The following is a 22653-nucleotide window of genomic DNA, read 5'->3' as shown; positions in this document are numbered from 1 at the left end:
ATGGTCATATTGATTGACTCTCGTAATGCTTACGATACGGTTTGGCACAACGGCGTCATCCAAAAACAATCAAGATTGTGTTATGTTGTTATCATGGGCAAGTCCATTTCTAAATTAGGGGTGGCCTTGTCTTTTTTCATCCTGCCTACACTTTTATTATGTCTGTAGGCATGATAAGATGTAGGCAGAATGAGAGTAAACCGTTTTTCTTATCACAATTGCTATAAATTGACTTTGAGGTCAGGTGTGGACCGGTCGTCATAGGAGAAGAAAACGACCTGAGTTTTGTCTCTTATAATGTCCGAAATCTGTGATCGTGACACATATTTGTTCACAAAATGTTTCCACGTTTATAGCACAATACCTTGCTTCTTAATTCCACCACTGTTATAACATGAAAACACAACGCTATTTAAAGAGTGGTCAAATTTAACAAATAAGTACAGATTCTAGTATTTCTGTTGGGATTACTCGCACCCAGAATTGTGAAAGCCGCAGTGGCTGAGCGGGTTAGACGGCTGACTGTGTGCTGGCGAGTCCAAAACATTTGTTAAAGTTATATTAGTTGTAGATTTCCCTGATTCCAAATGGAGCCAATCTTGGCCAAATTGAATACATTATAACCCTCAAACAACATTTTTTTCTGAAAGGGATGTCATTATATAAGCCATGTGGATACGGTTTAATATAAAATATGGATCTAATCTGGCTGTCATATTTCACGAAACTCGGAATGGTGTCTTTGATTTAATAACCATAATTAATACACAAGTGTACGTGTGAACTCCGGGTAGTTGGACCCGCAACAACAGCCGACGATGACGTCGAGGATGTCGTGTCGCTACTATGATCGACGTGAATCAAGTTGAGAATGTCGAATTGCATTGCTAATTAGTCGAGGATGGGTTAAGCAGGTTCCTTGGGTGCCCCTGAGTGGGGTGTGATGAGGCTGAATTAAGGATGCTATTTGTGCGTTAGTGTTGTGTATCGGCTCTGGTCCACGGGTGTATGTAGATTCCTTATCATTGACGAAACCACAGCGGACGTACAGGGGACCCCTCTGCCGGCGACGTTCACCGCCCTCCTCAAACACTGGGAGATGACTCGCGCAGGCCCTGGTGCTACAGACACGCACACTAATTAATAAGGACAAATAAAATCGAATTAGGTAAATTTTCAACTAATTGGCTACTAATCCCAGCGAATCTCTGCCAGGCTTTAGGGGTATGAGCCTGGGGTTAGCGGAGCTGCTCTCCGTGTGGTGTTGCTACCGCGATACGGCGTGTGCAAGGGTAATTACATTACCTAATGATTTCTCTAAACTTTGGGTCGGCCTGCGCAAACAGCGCGATAGACAACTGAAGCCAAAGGAGCACAGTGCAAGCCGTCCTTCACAGGTGGCCCGTAAACTTACAGACCCGTGCTATTTGTCGCGAGATCTCGGGCGCAATCCGCGCGTACACACCGCGCGGGACTCGCTCCAGCTGCCGCCATGGTACCAGGTAGACCCCCGGGTCAGCCCGGTGCATCATGGGACACACCAGCACGCGCACACCGCGAGACTTGCACGCCCTCTAGTGAGCATTCCCTCTGCAACACATCACCCCTGTGTGAAGCTTCTCTATTGCCGCTGAGATGTAGTCTGAATCTGTCTCCTACAGCACCGTGGAGGGGTGACTAAGTACCTGCGGGAACCGGTGAACATATGCATGTCTTGTGTCGTCAAGGTTGTCACAGTGAGAGGTGGGGACGTGGAGGTGACTTAGTGCACGGTCACTTGACTAACGCTTAACCAAACAAAATATATCGTTTTGAAAAAAACACACACAAATTACTCCATTTAATTTAAATAGGCGCCCAATGAAATTGGAGATTCAAGATCTGAATCTGAGGAAAATGTTGATTTGGTTAATTTAAGTATTTTGCATTAAAGGCAGGGCAGATCGGATTTGGAAATAATATGGTTTAGGCACAAGTTAGACTTGCAAGGTCTTTATGCTCTTAGAAAATATATTTATAAAACTATTTAAGAAAATTGGTTCATCTTCAGAAGAACTGGACATGGGAAATCCTGAAAATTAAAACTGATTTTGTTTGAGAATATTGTATTTTTGGTGTACGGTATATGAGTATTCGAGACATAAGTATATGACATCGTGTTATAAGAAAATTGGTTCATCTTCAGAAGAACTGGACAGGGGAAATACTGAAAATTAAAACTGATGATTTTGAGAATATTGTATTTTTGGTGTACGGTATATGAGTATTCGAGACATAAGTATATGACATCGTGTTATAAGAAAATTGGTTCATCTTCAGAAGAACTGGACAGCGGAAATACTGAAAACTAAAACTGATGATTTTGTTTGAGAATATTGTATTTTTGGTGTACGGTATATGAGTATTCGAGATATAAGCATATTACATCGTGTTGTAGATTTTCATCGTCAGATGCATCAAAACGATATAAACGTTCACTGCAGTGCGAATCAACACGTGGGGTTATTGGTGTGCACTGTAACTTGCACGCAGTTTGCCTGTATGTATACTGCATGTCACAGAAGGAACCCAGTGTTTAGTACTCTTGGGAGTGATATATTTCTGTACAAAAGACATGACAATTTTCAAATCACATTTTCGGATAGCGATTCTATCAATGGACTTGCCTAACAATTATATTACTCCAGTTGAACCCAATCATGGTCCTTGATTTGAAAGGTATGTGGGGTAGCCTAGTGGTTAAAGCGTTCGCTCGTCACGCCAAAGACCCGGGTTCGATTTTAAACTTGAGTACAATGTGTGACGCCAATTTATTGTGTCCAACAGCCGTGATATTGCCGGAATATTCCTCAAACCGAATTCACTCATTGATATCCGTTTAGCAATGTGCTAAACGTCTGTGATGGGATTTACACCTTGTACAGCCGCGTATGAAAAGACCTCAAAGCTGTCTTTATCACAAGGGTTGATTAAACAGTTTGGTTTGAGAGATTCAATGTTTTGGTTAATTGCTCATTATATAAACCTCCCTGTTCCGTTGGTCCACATTCGAGTCTATTCAGATCACTTTGATATATGGGGTGCCCACTGAATATTTTCTGAGGCTAAATATCGTATCCCCATAGATGTTCATGATATATATATATATATATATATACCTGGAATATTGTGAGGCGTTAAACAAGTAACAAAAATATGCATTTTAGATGACCTCGAGTTAAGCATGTTTCAACCAACTGATCAGAGAACAGCAACTAGTTCGAAGCCTCGACGGAAAGTACCATTAACCTCTTACGGAGGCAAATGGGCACCGAGTGCGGTCTACTGATATTTTCGCTACCCTATCTCCCTCCGCTCCTTTCGCGTCAAACGCTGCGAGTACATTCAACATACCTAAACTGGATTTACTAATTTGGATCAAGGCATTTAATTTACCCCCACACTTGGTACCCTCTGAAACGGGCCGGCCGAGCAAACAGGTACACGGTGCGACCACAAACAACTCGGTGTTAGGACATACACGAGAGATAACCCAATTAGTTCAAGTATGCCGTTAATGTCACATGACCCTGTCAACACGATGACTGACTGCGGGTAGCTTATAACAGTGATTAGTAGCTGTCAATCAAAACATGCTGACCCTCGACTGGGCCTGGTTCAATGGAACGCGGTTTAACTTGCGCCGTGTGTTTGTCATCGGAGATTTGACATTAGAAACAATGTTTGAATTACTTTAGTAAGTCACCTCACTTGTCCAGCTATATATATTGTATGGCTGATTACATTACATTTCTTGACGTCTATGTGAGAGCGCGTGTGTGTGACGAGTGAGTGGTGCGGGTTGTGATTGTTTGGGGTAGGTTAGCTGGGAGGTGGGTGAGCTTAATTTGGGGATGGGTGCGTATGTTCCCATAGGACCCATTTCCAATCAAATTTTGATGTATCATTCCATATCGTCTTCAAATGTGCATTTGAGGTGGGAGGAAGTCAACACAAGCTAAAAAACACAATGGACTTTAAATACATGTAATAATATTTATCAGGACTGCCAAATAGTATGCTCACAGACCTCCTTTAAGATGTCCAGTGCGTGCCCGAGTCTTTTAACCTATGTATATCTCTCTTATTGTTTTCTTTCTCTTACATGTCGAGTGTGTGTCTACATAACAAAGGGCGGTGAGGTAGCCTAGTGGTTAAAGCGTTCGTTCGTCACGCCTAAGACCCGGGTTCGATTCCCCATATGGGTGCTATGTGTGAAGCCCGTTTCTCGTGTCTGGCATAATATTTGATGGATTATTTCTAAAATTTGTGAAAACTGTACTCACTCTCACATGATAACAAACAGTGCAACCTATTAGTTAACAATATATTAGCAGTATTACTATCATTTCACTGTATTGTTCAAGCATTTTATTTCAGGTTGAATTAAAATAGTCCTATAGTTTATTAATATTTAATTATTTAATATATATATTTATAAAATAAGTGGTATATAATAATACAATTTGGTAATATATACTGAGTTTCATTATCTATCTCGCTTAAATGGTAGATTAAAGTAAAGAAAATGTAATATATACAAATCTTCATTACGCCAGCTTATAGAAAGCTTGGGGAGTTCATAAACTACAAACCGTTACTGCAGGATTCATATTCTGAAATCTATACCTAAAAGTTGAACATGTGCAGATAAGACAACTATCCGGTTTGTTAATTGGTTTCAGAAGATAAATCCGTTTATTTTCGTTTAGCTTGATATGGATCTTGCTAGGATTCCATGAGAACTACTAAGAATCTTTGAGTCAAGCATAAATAAAATGAAAGCATTCGCATTTCGAGAGATAGCATAAATGAGTTTTTTCCCTTAATTTGCTTAAAACGAAGTGCAAGACGATACTAAAAGCTTTAGTTGTAGATAATTAAATATTGAGGCTTTTCAAGCACGTTAGCAATATGGCACTCGTGGATACTATTGAATACATATCTGGTGTTGGATATCAGTAAAAATACGTATAGGTCTGTCACTGGACAGTATGAGAAGGGGCGGGAATAAAGAGCCAATAAATTAGAATTCTACGGCTGGAGGAGACTGGCGCTTCATCGAAATATGAACACTGCCCTGTATAAAGATAGTGCTTGGAGATATCGTTGTGTTTGAGGTTGAAAGTTTGATAAAATAGACGATACCTGCCACCGAAACATACATCTTTATTTATTTTATTTTATTTTATTTTATTTTATTTTATTTTATTTTATTTTATTTTATTTTATTTACACTTTCAAAATTCAGACTGCAACTCATTAAATTTTATTGTCACAGTTAGAACAGAAACAGTAAGGGAATGGTTTTTACCTTAAACGTTTTGAAACAATTATCTGAAAAATTCTCAAAAAATACACACAATAACCCTCACATGATTTATTTTCTAAACTATTTTTTTTAAACTCAACCAAATGTATTTTGACGTTTTTTTAGTGTCAGTCATCGATAGACCAGAGAAATAGTGTGGAAGTAGCAGCCGTTGTTAAACATGTATCAGATCTCCCTAGAAATCCATCATCTATACAACAAACACATCAGGGAATGGCAATCACCAAACGGCACGGGCCCTGCAACAAAGGCGTCAGATTAATTGCCAAACAATTCCAACTACGGGCAGCGAAGATACACAAATATCAAAACATAATTAATTATAAGTAAAACATCTTAAATTATTCCCAGAAGCACATTTCCCATGCCCCAATTATCAGTCTGTTATTCGTCGATTAAATATAACACAACTTTAAGAAAAAGACGACCGTTAAGCATTACACCAGGATAAAGGTTTACTCAATTAAGGATGTTCTCAGGAAATATCGAGTTTATAACTGCCGTTTGCGTTACCAAAGCTCCTTAATCAATGCCTAATGAAATTCAAATGATCGGTTTGGACGAGAATAAGGGTTTAAAAGCCTGCTAATGGAGCTGCAGCGTTGCATTGAAACAAGATAAACGCTTCAATGGGAAAGGTTTTACACCCGAGATGCAGAGTCCGTCGATATGGGGGCTCCGACTGAAGCTAGTCAATCCCTCCCCTCATCCGTCCCCCAATACTTAGCCCTTGGCGAGGGGCCTCGGCCGCCCAACTCCAAAGGGATCTAGAAAAAAAAAATCGAAAATGATATTTTGTGTGAAGTGGATTCTGTTTATTGCTAAGTCCCCTGAACGGCTCAAGCTGTGCGAAATAAACCCAATAGCAAAAGACAGGGGGAAAATTAAGCGATTACTAAAGCTTGTCGCAGCATAATCTGGTGAAGTGCCACTATACTTAAAGAACATCGCGCTGTGTTTGATAAAACATATCGATAAAAGACCAAGTGCAATTAATCTGGTCATAAATGGCGTCGGGCTTGTGCCGCGGTGTCGGCGCGAAGGACCACGTCGCGAACGTGCAGTGTCAACCCTTACCCGGATCAATGCGGGCGTTTGCGACTCAACTTAGCTCCGATTACAGTGAGATTCGGCTCAATACTAATCGTCATACACACGATAAGCTCTTAAATTAAGCGCTTACAATATTGTTACAAGCAATATATTGACTCTAAAGGCCTATAACATGATTAATTCTGTAGCCACTAGCGTTACGCCCGTTTTAGCGTGATCGTCATCTTTGGTTCTCGCAAAAGAGCCTGCCGTTGTGTAAAGTGTTCAGATAATGTTGTAGAGTTTGCTTCAGATATGAATGTGTTAAAATGGACCCGAATATTCTGCTGATTGAGTGGTTTATAAATTGATAACGAGACGCACATTCCAAGCGGTTTAGCCTCTGCGAGATAAAAGGAACGCAGTTACGGAAATATGGCTGTTTGATTGGATATCTTCTTTCGACATTTTCAAAAACCAATATACCAAAAACCAATAATAAAAAAAGTTTTGATAAGTTTACAGGTGGAGCACAATAAATAGCTTTCTTTTAAATGAGATATCACAAGTGACATATTTATGTTAAAAATATGTTCTCGCATGATTAACATTTTCGGAATGTTTTTATTTAGGCCTCCATTATGTGGCGTTGAAAAGAGATTTTGCTCTTTTTGATCCACAGTGTTTAAAGTTATGAATAACACGAAAAACCGTTCGATTTTGCGACACACGATTGGTATAAAAACTCGATCGGTGTCATGTGAATATATTTCAATTTGTCCCATTACTGTGTTGAAACAACGCACGGCTTGAGGAAATGATTCTGAATGTTAACAAAATAATGACAAAAACAAGGAACCACTCTCCATATCCTGCACCATTCCTACAAGACCTTTGCAAACACGTTGTCCACAAGCCACAAGCAAATAACAACACGAGATGCACGTGCATTGATCGGCGTGCGCAAGGACGGAAGCGTACAATGAAGTCCGCCTCGAGCGAGGAAGACCGGATTAAATAGCCCCGCGCAACGAAGCAAAAATTAGAATGTATCGACTCTTGATAATCGATACTTGAATGTAAGACAACTATGAAGTATTGTTGGCGTATAATTGTGCAGTTTCAACACACGAGTAGCCTGTATTCAGTGAAAGGGACCACTAGCGTTTAGAAGAGAGCTCTTTCTACCCTAAGTGGTAATTAAAACTTAATTTGCGGCAAGTGCTTGTTTGCTCGACGTGCAACTCAATGGACGGTTTGATTTTCAATTCACAAGTTCATGAGAAAGCAATCGTGTGGTTTTGTCTTCTACTGATAATAGATTTTAAGACTTTTTGGTCTAAACAAAGGAATATTGTTCGGATGATAATCTTTTATAACACAAGAGTGGGTTTAAAGCAGATACGTATAGCAGGAACACGTTCCCACGGAAGTGCTTCTAATGTAGTCCCGCAGACAGGAAGTGACGTCAAAAGCACGCTCAAGTACATACTGTACTACATACCGACAAGCCTAATTGATTCGCCGAGAAAAGGATTATTGCGTTAACACACACAAAAAATCACCAAGGGAAATTAAATGAACAGTAACGATTTTATCCCATGCTTAATATAAATCCTATCGTTGTCTGAGAGTAAACATCTTACCATAGATATTCGTATAGATTGTATTTCAGCTGAAGTCGCTTTCTGTGGACGTAATATTGATTGAATACAGAGAGCCCATGTTACAAAAAGTGCACTATGTACTTAATTTCAATAATTGTTCCTATCACTGGTAAGTTCTTAAAACACGTCTCCTTAACGTTTAAGGGTACTTTTAAAAATACGACATTGTTTACAAAAGCCGTTCTTCATGGCACGCCGTCGTCTGAATTAGTTTGGACTCATGAAACTAAACCACTTCCACGCCTTATTTGAAATTAAAGACAAAACAATTCTGGATTAGGCGCATCCAAGATTTAGTGTAATGCCTAATTGAATTCGCCCAATACCAGTTTACGTTCAAACATCGCCTTAGCCAGAATAGTTTTTGCAGAGTGTTATAAACATTAAATCCATCAGATACCAAAGACCTTAAACGGATCAAGCGCGCGACAATCAATTCTTTCAAGTTATTGCTGATGCGCTCGGCGTCGAGTTTAGTGTGTGATCTGGTAGGTCCGAACCCCAACATATGTTGAATTCCCTGACCCTATCTCCCCGTTAAAGTTACCCTAAACCCAATCCAATAATTCCTCTGCGCGTAAAACGGCCAAGCGGCACGCGCGAGGTGCGTAATCTCATCATCGAGATCTCGCGGTGACGAGATTTGACGAGATTACAACCTGGCTGGTATCCGTAGGGCAGGTTATCTTTGTTTCTGAACCCGAACCAGCAAGTCAACAGCGATATCAACAACACACAACGGAGCTTGTTGCCTGACTTTGAGATGTGGCAATTAGGCGTGACCGCCAGCTCTTCAAAGACTCGTACTGGGTCGTGTTGTCATTAACGTGTCGTATCTCTGGTCGTTATGGCATAATAAGTCCCGTTATCTTGCGTCATTAAAAAGTCATAACGGAACTGATTTCCTCGTATAATGAACTCAAATTCAAAAGATTAGCTGTGATCAACACATACTTGATTGACCGACGATCCGCTGTGCTTAGTACAAATCTATCATACATTTCGTTTTTATATCGTCAGCTGACAAAGACAGCAGTGCCCAGTGTTACAACACAACTTTTCAATTAAATGTATTGAGTGTTTACGAATCGAATCCACGGCGACCTTTGCTCAGGACAAATTAGGATTTAAAGTTCATGTATGTTCCACCTGAGAAGTACAGTAAATAGGCAGGGGATCTGTTATCGATATGTTAGTTCACATCCTCACGTGTAGTAAAATCCCTTTAAACAAGCACAAACACTCAACAACACATGACACCATAAAACATTAAAGTTAACGTTAAACTAACAACATCAAGAATTTGTCTGTATTCAAATTGTTTTTGCGATATTTTCTTTTGTATATTCCAGATTATGTTTTCGGTCATGTGATGTTGAATGACGATAAGCATGTATCTATTATATATTGCAGGTGCCCGCCCACTGAGCTGGCCTGGGTCAGAGGCAGGTACACCCCAAGGAGTGGAAGAAGCACAGAAATTACCCCCATCAGGTCCCGCCTCCCCAGCCCCTTGGTACAACGACAGCCTATGCCAAACTCGACACATGGACGTCCCATGGTTCGTGCGTCCAGGGGTAGGTACAGTTGACATGAGGCTTGCACGTGGGAGTGGCTCTGTTGTTGGGGACGAAGCCGAGCAAATAAATGAGATCAATTCGCCTGAAAAAAACCCGGGGGCACAGACGCCCGGGATAACTACGGTCGATGAAAAAGACGGAACGGAAGAAGAAAGTAAAAAAGAGATTTGTGATCGAGCGACGGAAAAAGAGGATGAACAATCTCTCAACTGCTCTGTGACGTCAGTGGATGACGCAGATGATGACGACACACTCAAAGATGACGTCAAAGGTCACGTGACTGATGACGACAGTAAGGACGGGTGTGACAAGCTCGGCAGTGACTGTGGGGACCCTGAGGGTGATAGAGAGAAGGAGTTAGAGGAATTTGGGAAGAGGAAACAGCGCCGATACCGCACAACTTTCACAAGTTACCAGCTGGAAGAACTGGAACGAGCCTTTCAGAAAACCCACTACCCGGATGTATTCACAAGGTTAGTCTCGCACTTTATGCGCTTTACGTCACTTCCTGGCCTGTCAGCGATTCTACACTGCAAGTTGTTCCAACGCTGCGGCTTCAGAGCAACATGTATAACACTACATAACGTTAATAATTGTGTTATGTTTTAAATTTGACGAAGGAAAATTAACAGACATCATTATCCAATAGTGCAATGACATTTTCTTTGAGAAACATTTGTGATACATCGCCCTTTATTATTAAATCTGAATTGATATTCCTATTAGGTTTTTATAAATATTTGTGTGTCATCATCACTCGGGTATCATAATGAAAACGGAATATATATCAAAGAAAATTCATTTACGTTTTCTTCTTCAAATTTTTAGTCAAGATATTGATACAAAGTAAAAACTATGAAAGTACATAAACTGGACAAAAGAAGAAACCGTTTATAAGCCACAACTGACAAAACGGACAAACAGTGGTAGAAACATCACGCACTCTGAAATGCAGCGAACATACTTCTATCAACAGAATCGCCATTTCTTTCAGTTTTGTGTTTAGTCACTATGAAACATTGATGTATATTTGGATTTTGTCCAACACTTATTGCTGTGAAGATCTATTACATCTGACTCTCCAAACACGCAGAGCTAATTTTGTCAAACTAAACGAAACTAATTTTTTAATGTGTTGAGTTATGTATGTTGTGGATGTAGAGTTACATACAAAACGTAATAATAAAAATAATAATAATATCAGGAGAGTGCCCGGGTTCTCCACCGGGACCACAACCCTACTGACAATCTGGGTAATGCAGAATGTTGCAGTGTTGGGGAGCCTTCATATTCTCCGGAAAGTTCTTGGTGGGTTCAACTAGGCAATGTTTCCTTGGAGAAGTCCCATTCGCTGTCTCGGCTGCGTGTAGAGGGGGCGCGGGCCCTGAGCTGATGATGAGCTTTACCAGCCTGACTGCCACCCGAACCCGAACCTTTCTCTGTTGTATTTCTATCTCAATCTGTAAAACATAATAATAATAATAATAATAATAATAATAATAATAATAAGTTGATAAAATATATGTCCAGATTATGTTTTAAATATTTTTCTTGTATGCAAAAATCCGTCACGCTTTTATTTCAGCATCGTTATTCCGCAATACACAAAACCTAAGTTAAATGCTAAAAATCTGTAAGTTTAGAAAAAGGAAACTAAAGATAAAAATTTGCAAATTTCTACATTAAAATTTATTTTTAAAACCATAATTAAAACTTCGTTCTTAAAGTTGGAAACGGACACTTTGTATGACCCGTATTCAAAATGTTCTCCAATGTCCATGTTTTCACGAGTTTCAGAATGAAACGTTCCGAAGAATGCGTATGTGCTTCGCCCAAATGGCCAAGGTTGACTTTGCTTGCACAAAAATCATTGGTGAAAATATATGGCATCGAACCAAAAATTCCACCAATAGTTTTAATGAATGTAAATCGCGTTATTCGCCCTTGTTTAACACACCTGTGCTTTTTGTCTCGTCTTTTTTCAAAATGTTCTTAATTGACAAAATTGGAACACAAAGGTTAAGACTACGGCATACTGCATGAGTCAGTAATGTAAACCTTCTGTAATGGAAGACCTTCGCCCTAGCGTCTTCGAACCCTTCGTCAAATCGGCAAGAAAGCACCAAATATTGTATCAGCTCGGTTTCAACATGGCTCTCTTGCTTGTTGGATGCCTCAACGCGACCTTTTGCCGACTCTAACAAATTTTCACTCTCGCGAGATGTTTGCTCCTGGTTTTAAGCCGAGGGTGATCTTGCTAGAAGCGTTTATCTTCAAATACTTCATTGCCCTCAATCAACAGGATATAGCCCTACGCCGAATCTTCTCAAACTTAGCCAGTAAACAATACTTGCTAACTTGTGTGAAAAATCTGACCGTGTCACTCAAATCAAATTATACATGCGCGGATAAAAGAAATTCGTATTTGATGGCGAGAGATGCAAGTTGTAGTTATTCGACAAATAGACGAGAAATTCAAATTTGCTTCCTTTGGACGCCCGTGAGATGCCGAACTACGTCTAGCGACTTTAAATATTATTTGTGGATTATGACTGAAGATAGCAAGGTGAGTTTTTCACCTGTTCTTACTTGATCAGAGAGCTTTCATCCTCGCCGCTGAATTTCACACCTGAGAGTTCAGACAACAACACTAGGTTATATCCGAACGGGGGAAAATCAAATTTTGGGGTTAGCGTTAATATGAAACGCGTCATCTGACCGCTTCCTATTATTTCGTTGTTGACCACTGAAATGACTCACTGGCCAAAGTTAAAGGACACGGCTGTCTGGATAACCAGTGCAATATTTCACAGAGACCCAACGCAACAATTCACAGAGCCCGAGTGAAATATTTCACAGAGACCATCATCTGTTATATGTAATCCTATACTGCGTGTACAGAAAGTATTCCCGTTCTACCACATCTTTTTCAAAATACTAATGAAAAAAATATATCAAAAGTAATGATAATAATAATAATGGTGTTCGGGCGTTTTCTGTGATCATGATTACCAATCACTAATCGGACTTCGATCTCTAAACTATTATCTTCATTGTCATAATTCATCTCCATGAATATCATTTAAATGGTTATTTTATCATATGTTACATTTTTCTTATGTTATCGACTGATATTGCCTAAAACGCATTAGCGTGTAAATTGTTTTCAGGTTGCAATTCAAATACATCATATAAAACATAATTAATTTATAGCACACGTAAATATAATTTCAAAAAGAATTATAAGATTGACTGTCATAATTCAACACAAACACTACAACACAGCAGCATACAAAGTCTAAATGCATCACAAAGCTTATTTACTCGCGGCTTTTGTCGGTTTAACAGACCCCAAAAAATTCGATTTAATAAACCGTGATCAAAACATTGGAAAAGAACTATTAAGCGTGGAAGGCGATCTCTGGTAGAATTCAATATCCTTTGCAATTCACATTGAACGTCTTTTTCATCTAAATGTGTCTATTTCCAAATTGCCCCCTAGGAATGACTGCGCATCCTGTTGAAGTACAAGAGTTTCTATTCCGTATCCGGACTCCGGAACCTCGGGATTTGAGGCGAACACGTAACAATACGGCAACCGCAATTAGGAGATGTGTTTTCTATTCAAAGACAGCCGTTTTTTTCCTGTATTAAATCCAAATATCATTGTGAAGGACAATTAGAGGAGCATGAGCAATGGGCTAACGATCTAATGTCACCAAGCAAGCTGTGCCTCCATTGAGGCGAGTCACAGAAGCTCCACACAGCTCCTTCACATAATCACCCTAGGAAAGGCTTCGGCCATTGTTAGCTCCACACATCCTCTTCAGATAATGACTGGGAGAGAGACAGCGACCATTGTCCGCTGATAATTGTATTCGCTGAAAAAAAGTAGAGAAAATTAACATCTGTTCCTTTGGAAATAAGACCCGATTTTAGTTTTATTTTGTCACGTCAAGCGTTCGACTCTCGGCCGTTTTGATGGTTGAAGTAAATGAGGCAAACTCAATTCCCGGAAGGGGGGCGCGCGACAGCGGCGTCCACGTGAACTAAGTTTCACCATTTTCTGCGCGAGTCTTCATATATCGACCGTTGTGTATGTTTATATGTCTATGGGTTTCCGATGTTGTATTAGGACTGAAGGGCTACACACGGGTTAATGAGCGATCTATGGACGGGACGGGTAAAAGCTAATTTGAACAATGCCAAGGGCTGTGATCGAACTCGGCCAGACAGATCGGTAATACTTGGTGATCAGAGATCAGAACGCTTGGAGGGGATGATTAGAGATGAGCTGGTTAAACGTCATGACAATAATCTTAATGTCTATAACGTCACTGTTTCCGTCGTTGGAATTATCGCCATTAATACAATTATCGCTATTATCCTATAATGTATAGTGAATGAGTGAGTGAGTGAGTTTATTTTACGCCGCTTTTAGCAATATTACTGCAGTATCACGCGGGGAACTCCAGAAATGGGTTTGACATAATGTACCCATGCGAGGTAAATCGAACCCGAGTCTTTCCAGTGACGAGCGAACGGTTTAACCAGTCGGCAACCCCACCAGACCTAATTTTGAACCTGGAGCAAGACATGAAGGCGAGATGACGATAACTTTTAGGTTTAAGGTTATAACGCTGTGTAGTAGTGTGTAACCAAACATTCAGCTATCTTCGTTCACTACTAAACGAGATATTTGGTGATTTAGTGACAGTAAGGAATGAGTATAGTTTTACGCCGCTTTAACAAGATTCCCGCCAATATTACTGGGACACCAGAAATGGGTTTCACACATTGCTCCAACATGGGAATTCGAACCCCTGTCTTCGGCCTGACGAGCGAACGTTTCAACCACTAGACTGCACCACCGACTATTGCGGATGTATGCCTGTTTCATATTGCTTGCGGGGACGGTAGGGTAGCCTAGTGGTTAAAGCGTTCGTTCGTCAAGCCGAAGACCCGGGTTCGTTTCCGTATGTATGAAGAAACTTAGGTCGATGTGTAAATTTCGTATATCTGTTCGCAATTTCAGGGTTAACCAACAACGCAAAATGAGTTTTCTTCTGATTTAGTTTTACGCCCCACTAACGCTAAAAGAAAGTGAGTGATAAATCCCACTAAGAATCTCTTTGTTTGTACTGTCATATGAATCTTGGGGGAAACAAGTGCCGCGTTTTCTTATCTGTGATAGATATGTTCTGCTCCTTAATGAATACTTCTTGTCCATACAAAACTATTGCAAAGCTAGATTAACATTGCAACAAATATTCAACACATCTGATGTAAATGCATTACGCATAACATCTTGTCATGTGACTATGACTGTATGCCTTATAATACAGGTGTACTATGGGCCATGTGGCCTGAAATACGGCATAAACTTGATGATGACAATGTATGAAGTGTATTTTGCTCGAATTTTGCTCGAATTTTGCAAAAGGCGAAGCAAACCAAACTCACTCACTCAATCAATCATTCACTCACTCACACATCTAGCTCAGTGAGATGCCATGTTGTACTTGATCACAGGTACACCACCTACCTACCTTCAGTATGGCCATGTTTATGATCTCGTATGATTCTTTGTTAGGCAGAAAGGTTAATATCATAAAATGTAATTAAATTAAGGGGAATGAGTTTAGGGTGTAGTAGTTATAACTGTACAACTGCACGTAACACGTATAAACTGGGAACACAAGAAGTTATTCTTTTGGATAGGACTTGTATGACCGAAATATTTCGGACACATTCACTCGATGATTATTAAAAACAAATCAAATCTTTGAAAAATATCAACCGCGACCTAAAACTAAGATGCTGAGCCATGCGTTAATCATATAAACACCTGTGTGAGTGAGGGAATATAGTTTTACGCCGCTTTTTGCAACATTTCAGCACTATCGCGGCGGGAAACACCAGAAATAGGGTTCAGACATTGTAACCATATACGGAACCGAACCAGGGTGTTGAGCGTGACGAGCGAACGCTTGAGCACATAGCCTAACCCCCCGCTCCTATTACTGATTAATATGGAGGCTCTGACATGAGTAGACATGTACGGATGGTTACGACTGTTTTAAATAAATCAGAGAACAAATATGTCTCCATCTCACTGAGTGGATATATCATGATTACATACATATAGGAATCTGCGCCTCAGACAGACTCAGTTGCCACTAGTTGCTTATTTTACTCTATATTCGTATAACGAACTACTTTTATAGAGAAAATAGCAGTATTTTACTCTACATTCATATAACGAACTACGGTTATTGCGAACTGGAATCGGTGGTCCCTTCGATTTCAGTATTACCGTATGTTGTATTTTGGTCATGTTTAGATGGAACTGTTTAGAAAAAAATAAACTTTTATCAATAGCTTTCGTGGGTACAAAGGGTCAACTTTGAACAAACCTCAGCCTTGCCCCTCGTAATTGATTTATGCTGTATTGCAGAGAGGAACTGGCGATGAGAATAGACCTGACAGAAGCCAGAGTCCAGGTGAGTGTACAATCTTAAATATATATGTGATGTCGATACTCACACAGTGCCCGTCAATACACGGTTTTCAGCCGTCAGTAGACACAGACCTGTCAACAGCCATCCGATACCCAACTGATACCCGTCATATCGCAGACAGGAACTTCCAATGCTTAAATGTCTGTTACTATTAATGTATTCCTAACATGTGTCCTTTAGTATTAAGCATGTACCAGTAAATGTCATACACAAATGCTGGTACACCAACCCACAGCACTGGTCCAACACAATATTCTTGTTACCGCTTTAGTACACCTGCTCCACAGCTTCACTGCATAAACTTACTCCACAGCTTCACTGTATAAACTTACACCGCAGCTTCAATACATCAACTTACTCCACAGCGTCCCATACTTACTCCACAGCGTCACTACATCTTTTTACTCCACAGCTTCGCTATATAATCTTACTCCATAGCATAACGACATCAACGTACTTCACAGCTTCACTGCATACTAATAAATGGTAATGATTACTTGTCCTTATGTATATGACATAGTAGCTGTAGTGTCTCTTTAGTGTGAGATGTGCCTCGTATACATTTTAGCTGATGTTGTTTATACTTCCAAACCTATTTTGAAGACAGCGCGACTTCAGAGCAGGATCAACACACCCTGAAATAACACAAATGGTGCATCGGTGTGTGTGTGTGTGTCTGTGTGTTTGAAGCTGAGAAGCGAACAAACACAATTATCTTAATACCATGTTGATCAGGGGCCTGATGGGCTGGGGCCCTTTTTTTTAAAGCTAAACGTCAGCTTCAAGATATTTAGTGTCATTCTTGAATTCTAATTCTAATTCAAAGGTGTCTCCCCTCCACCTGTTGTGCCACGATTTCTGAGTCGGACTGTCTCATACAGGGGTAAAATCTTTCAATTAAAACCTTAAAAGGTTGGTTTAAAATCCAAACACGGAACACAAGTCAATTACAACGGCACGGAGAAAAATGGACACTCTCGATCTTTCGCGCAAGGGGCAAGCAGGTGTGATGGGTAAACATAGCGAGAAATGGCGGGAAAATAGGGCGTGGTAAATCGCCCGCAGCACAAACATCAAACCGACCTTGGCGTCATTTGACTTTTAGTGCGATTGAAATTACATAGGGTATGTAGAAATACATGTATTCAAGCAGCGTTAATTGACTTACCTTCCCTTGATAGATGAAGAGAGGATTTAATCCGTGCTTTAGCGCTGCTAGGTTGCTTTGCGTGTAGTGTGGAGTTTGTAACAGAAAGGTAACTTCGAAAAGGGTAAAATATGTCATTCAAGTATGTCATGTTTATCTAGTTACTTCAAAAGGTTACATTGAAATCCTTCTTCTTCTTAGGTTGTGAAGAATATAATATCAAAAAAATATCGACCCTGCAGAAACATGTTCGTCTTGACTGTATTGACTGGGATCCATTTAGAGTACGCCACGCCCAGGCCACACGTAACGTAACTCTTTACATCTCGATTGGAGAAATATTCGCCACTGTACATAATGTAACTCTTTGCGTCTTGATCGGGGAGATATTTGTCATTTATATAACGTAACTCTTTGCATCCTGGTCAGAGGAATATTCGCCACTATGTCAAAGTTAACTTGCTGCATCTTGATCAGCTGATTAGTCAATGTTTTTAATTTAAGTTTTTGCATCTTAGTTCGTCACGACGTTTATGTTACCTTCCTGCGGCTTCAGCGGAGAATGTTTGTCACGACGTTCAACATTACCTCATACTCTTTATTGCTTAACACGTTATCACGTTTAAGGACCACTTTTGTCATCTTCACCAGGTATTTCCTACACCTTCAATAGACAAATAAGCTAAATGTTAGATGTTGATGAGGAACATCGAGGCTTCATCTCCCTACCAAATTTCCTGAAAGTCACAGCCACTGATACCCATAATCACACGAGACGGCGAGTAAAATCAGACCTAAAGTTCAGAGGTTATACCTAAATCCTTCTGTTGCAGCATACGCCATTCTAACATATTTGCCCAATAATCCCTCTCAACATCTGGCACATTCAGGATGTGGCCGTTTATTTTAACTGATGGCATAGTTTCCGCAAAAGAGCACCTTGAACAGTTTAGAATTCAGGAGGACTTGCTCAGCATCTTCAAATATCTCCGCATCCTGTTTGTCATCTAATTAGTGAGCTCTACTTGATTACTGCCAACAAGACTACCTGCCAATTGAAGCCATTGCTGCGACCTTTCCTCGCGTAATTACCAGGAAGCAACCTAAATGTTTGCTATTTGAGGAGGACAATTTTGAAGTTGAATTTGATGTTACGGGTGGAATCAAGGGTGTTTTGTTTTGGCCTTTACCTAAGCTGTACCGCGCACGCGCATTGCATTACTCCTATAACGAGGCTCGCATACAAGGTATTTGGAATTTGCTCTGGGCGGGATGTTTCAAGGGAAATTTCAATAACGAAAAGCGAGCGAGTTGTCGTGTGATGCTGTTAAGTCATTGTTCCTTTATTACCGCTGATGGAACCTGTTCCCAGAGTTTTCCCTTCTACCAATAGTCAACACGTTGAGTTTGACCTCAGCTCAGATAATCTGTTTGTAATCTGGAAGAGAAGTGTAACGACAGTCGGAAAGCAAACTACGGTCACTCTAACGACATCCGTAAAGCAAACTGTCAAACAAACATGGTGGTCGGGGGAGGTCGAAGGACGGAGACAGGTCTTACACAGGTTAATGTCCAGCTGGTTTTCTGCTTCCGTGCGCTACATTTACTTTCCAACATGTTACAATACCGCTAATCTTCTGTTGTTGGTCGCGTACACAAGACTCAGTTAAGCATGCACTCGGCTCATCAACCTTAACCAAACTCCTCGCATGGACTGTCAAAAAGTTCAAAGTCGCCCAAAGGTTAAGTCCGATAAATTAAATGTTTAGAAATTTTCTTGTTTTATTTCAATGTTAACTGTAAGTAAATACGACACCCAACACGGCTTTTTTCGAATACGATTTTTTGTCTTGTATGGGATTTTAAAGTACCTTTCCACATTAATTATTTAGATTTAGGGGCACGCCGGGTTTGTTCTTCGAAAAAGACTTACATGTTTCAGTATCGCCGAGCTTTGTTGTTTCCTTTTTTCCTTTTCTTCTTTTCTTTTCCTTTTCTTTTCTTTTTTTTTGGTAAATCTTATGTTCATATCTGTATTGAAAGTAGAAAGGTAAATGTCGTTCAGTACAAATCAGTTGCGTTCTTGCGAATTAAGTCACTGTCACCCAGTAAACAAATATTCTATTGTAATTAAAACAGAAGATATTATAATTATATGCTACAATAATGAACTGATGTTATGCAAAGTTCCTGTATTTGCCATGTTATGAATGTATATGATATACGTATATAGACTTATTGCACTCCATTCATCAATGTCATCTGTTTAACCCAATTTTATTTTTGCAGCCTCTTTGACTTCGCTTTTGAACAGGCGGTATAATAAATAGATTTTATTTTGCAAAAGAATAATATAGTGTATAGTGTTTTGAGTCAATGCGTTCCCACGAAGAATTTTCTTCTTCAGATCTAAAGAAAAATCACTCCGCTGATATATACATATATTGACGTGTTCCTTGAAATCGTGGATGTCTTTTTATTACAATATTTTTCACCAGAAGACATTAAATACGTTTGCGTTTCAAAAATATGAAAAATCAAACTTTTTTGACCGTGAGAATCTTTTAACAAACATTTTGCCTTGATCATATCTCGAATTCCTTGTTTAAGTTTAAGCTTTTTGTTCAGGCTCATTTAACGAAATGGCGATGTTGGTGGAGATACGATCGGCATTTAAAACAAATCATCACTTTAAAACCCGACTTCGTTCTGATGTTACCTTTCGGGATAACTGCTGCAAGTTTTGGCAGATACCATTTTAAATTTTATTTCCAAATTAATAATTAATTCAAATAAATGAACAAAGTATACCCAAGTTAACCACTTACATTTTATTCTAGATCTTCGGCTTTTAGTGTTTGTTAATAAATACGTTAAATTTGAAATTAAATACTCTACCTGTTTAATTATTGACTGAGATATCGTTCATAATTTCACGTTCGTTTTAGCATGTGCTTATCAGGCTTCTATCTTTGGCAGGGTATGCTTTACAAATTTGTCTTTTATTCTAAAGCGAATGTCATTATTTTGTTTGGCATTTCAATTTTTTATGAAAATTGCTCTTTCTCCTTGTTCGTATTGTTATCTTCATCAAAATCACAAAAAATATCACCAAAATGGGCATAAAACATGTTCGATTCGGTAAGACGAAACAATCTTAAATTGAAAACGTTTATTAGTGCTTTGAACGAAAGGTTTTGAAATAATGATGAAAATATCCTTAATTTGCCAAACTGGTGTAGTCTTTAGTTTGCGCGTGCGACACCTGACAAGGGGCAGCATTATCACCTATACTACCGAAACTACTCTTACGATTTGTTTCATTAATCATTTCAAACTGTAATGGGCGATCGTCTCTGGTGTTATGCGACACAGATGATCGTTATCGATCACAAATATTGACTTAAAACTGTCATCTGCACACAAACTTTCAATTGGAATTGAAGGCTTTTTAGGAACGATTTGTCGAACCCATAACAAAATAATAAGGCGTGCTTATGGAACCGATCGGCTGTGTTCGCAAAGACGATGGTGCTCATGGCTGCTTGTCTTGGGAGAGCTCATTATTCCAAACGTCTCAGGTTGCTAAAAGTGCGAGCTGTCAAGGGAGAGTTCCTTGCAAATTGGCTGTACAGTAGAGTGTTTAATAATAATCTTTACAAAACCAATCCAAGTTTAAATTATGCGTTTTATAGGCCTTTATACTAATAGACGTGTCAAAATTGCCCTATTCATGATACGGTCTAGCTGATAAATAGCAAAGAAAGGTAGGTCCGTGTTAGTTCTACTAACTAGGTATCGTATACAGGCTCTTCTTTCTCCGCGAAGCTCTTGACATCCCACTAGCGTTGTTGACACTGGCTTCCCTTCTCTCAACACGGACAGAACGACATCCGAGTAGCTTGACAGCATGGCTCGCCATACAGAAAAAACGCTAGGTTTACAATAATTAGCAGTCGTAGTATTGGCACATGACGACAAGAGGTTGACGGTAACGTAGAGTGGATTCCGACGTCCAAACAGCGTTCGTGTTGTGTCCCCTAATCACTAGATCTTGGTGACTTTGTGAATTACCTTTCTGTACTGTCGCGATCCCTCTTGCCTGATGTATGAACGAAGTGACTGGAGTTATCTTCTCGTGATCGCAGGTCGTTTTTATATCTGTCAATAACGTTTGTTTGTGGGAAATGCGTTCGAGATTGTCCCTTTCAGTTAAATTGTATGATACTATAATGTGTGGCGTTCATTATTTGATTATGTTAAAGGGGCCATTTAACGCTTGTAGAGTACTTTCGTCTCGGTTTACAGGGGTTTTTTTTGGTCTTATGTTACGCATGCATGTTTCATTTCTTGGTAACTCGGCAGGCAAAATCCTCTCTATCAGTTAAAGACATGTTAGACTGAAGGATTAGGCGAGGTGAGATGGGTTTTAAAGTTGCACTTACATAACGACTTCCTTAGGGATGTTTTTGTGAGTATGGCCATTTGTATTTGTCCCAGCATAGACCCGTTTTATAGTGCTAGCTCACTGAGAATGAATCAGTAAGTGAGTTTACTTTTGTGTTGCATTTAGCAATATTCCAGCAATATCACAACGAGTTACAACAGAAATTGACTTCACACTTTGTGCCCATGCGGGGCATTGAACTCAGGTCTTTGGGGTGATGAGCGAATGCTGTAACCACTAGGCTACCCCGCCGCCCTGCCCAGTGAGATGCCATACTGCATTTTACATGAATACACTCAGACAGAGAATACTGAGGCGTTAATATCTGTGTCCAGAGTTGTGCCCCTTGTATGAATCGGATAGTGTGGCCGCGCGTTGGAATCTGCGGTTCGCACTGGTTATGATGTTTGGTTTGTCAGCTCCCGCTTGTGAGCTACGCTAGAGATATACTCGATCGTCATCATGCGGTCCCTACCCACCTTAATTAGAAGTGAATACTCACACAGTCTGTTAGGAGCTGTGGGTTAGCCTAGTGGTTACAGCGTTCGCTCGTCACGCCGAAGGTCCGGTTTCGATTCCCAACATTAGTACAATGTGTGAAGCCCATTTCTGGTGTCCGTCACCGTGATATTGCTGGAGTATTGCTAAAACGGCATAAAACCATGATCACTCCCTCAATTACTCGCAGTCAGTTACCTCATTGTTAATTTGGCTGGAAATACACATTCGCCCTGGCTTACACCTTCTCTGGTAGCAGTGTACGGTTCACGACACACAAGGCCACTGCTCGGGTTTCAGTGTCATCCGTTCTATTTGCCATCGAGGGAAAACGGGGGAATGGCCTTTTAACGCCGATACATGGTACGCCTAATCATATTGTCGTGGGCC

General features: G+C 40.0%; 1 protein-coding gene across 1 annotated transcript in view; it reads left to right on the top strand.

Annotated features, from left to right (window-relative positions):
- Positions 1–22653, top strand: part of LOC137281591 (homeobox protein ARX-like) — a 42331-nt gene that overhangs the window by 17258 nt on the left and 2420 nt on the right. Inside the window, exons 2-3 of the mRNA XM_067812923.1 lie at positions 9484–10123; positions 16108–16153. Of these exons, the coding sequence (XP_067669024.1) occupies positions 9484–10123; positions 16108–16153 (686 nt within the window). The remainder of the gene's footprint in view (positions 1–9483; positions 10124–16107; positions 16154–22653) is intronic.

The sequence above is a fragment of the Haliotis asinina genome, chromosome 4 (assembly GCF_037392515.1).
Source record: "Haliotis asinina isolate JCU_RB_2024 chromosome 4, JCU_Hal_asi_v2, whole genome shotgun sequence".
In the NCBI taxonomy this organism is placed as follows: Eukaryota; Metazoa; Mollusca; class Gastropoda; order Lepetellida; family Haliotidae; genus Haliotis; species Haliotis asinina.
This window is presented reverse-complemented; position numbering and strand designations above follow the sequence as displayed.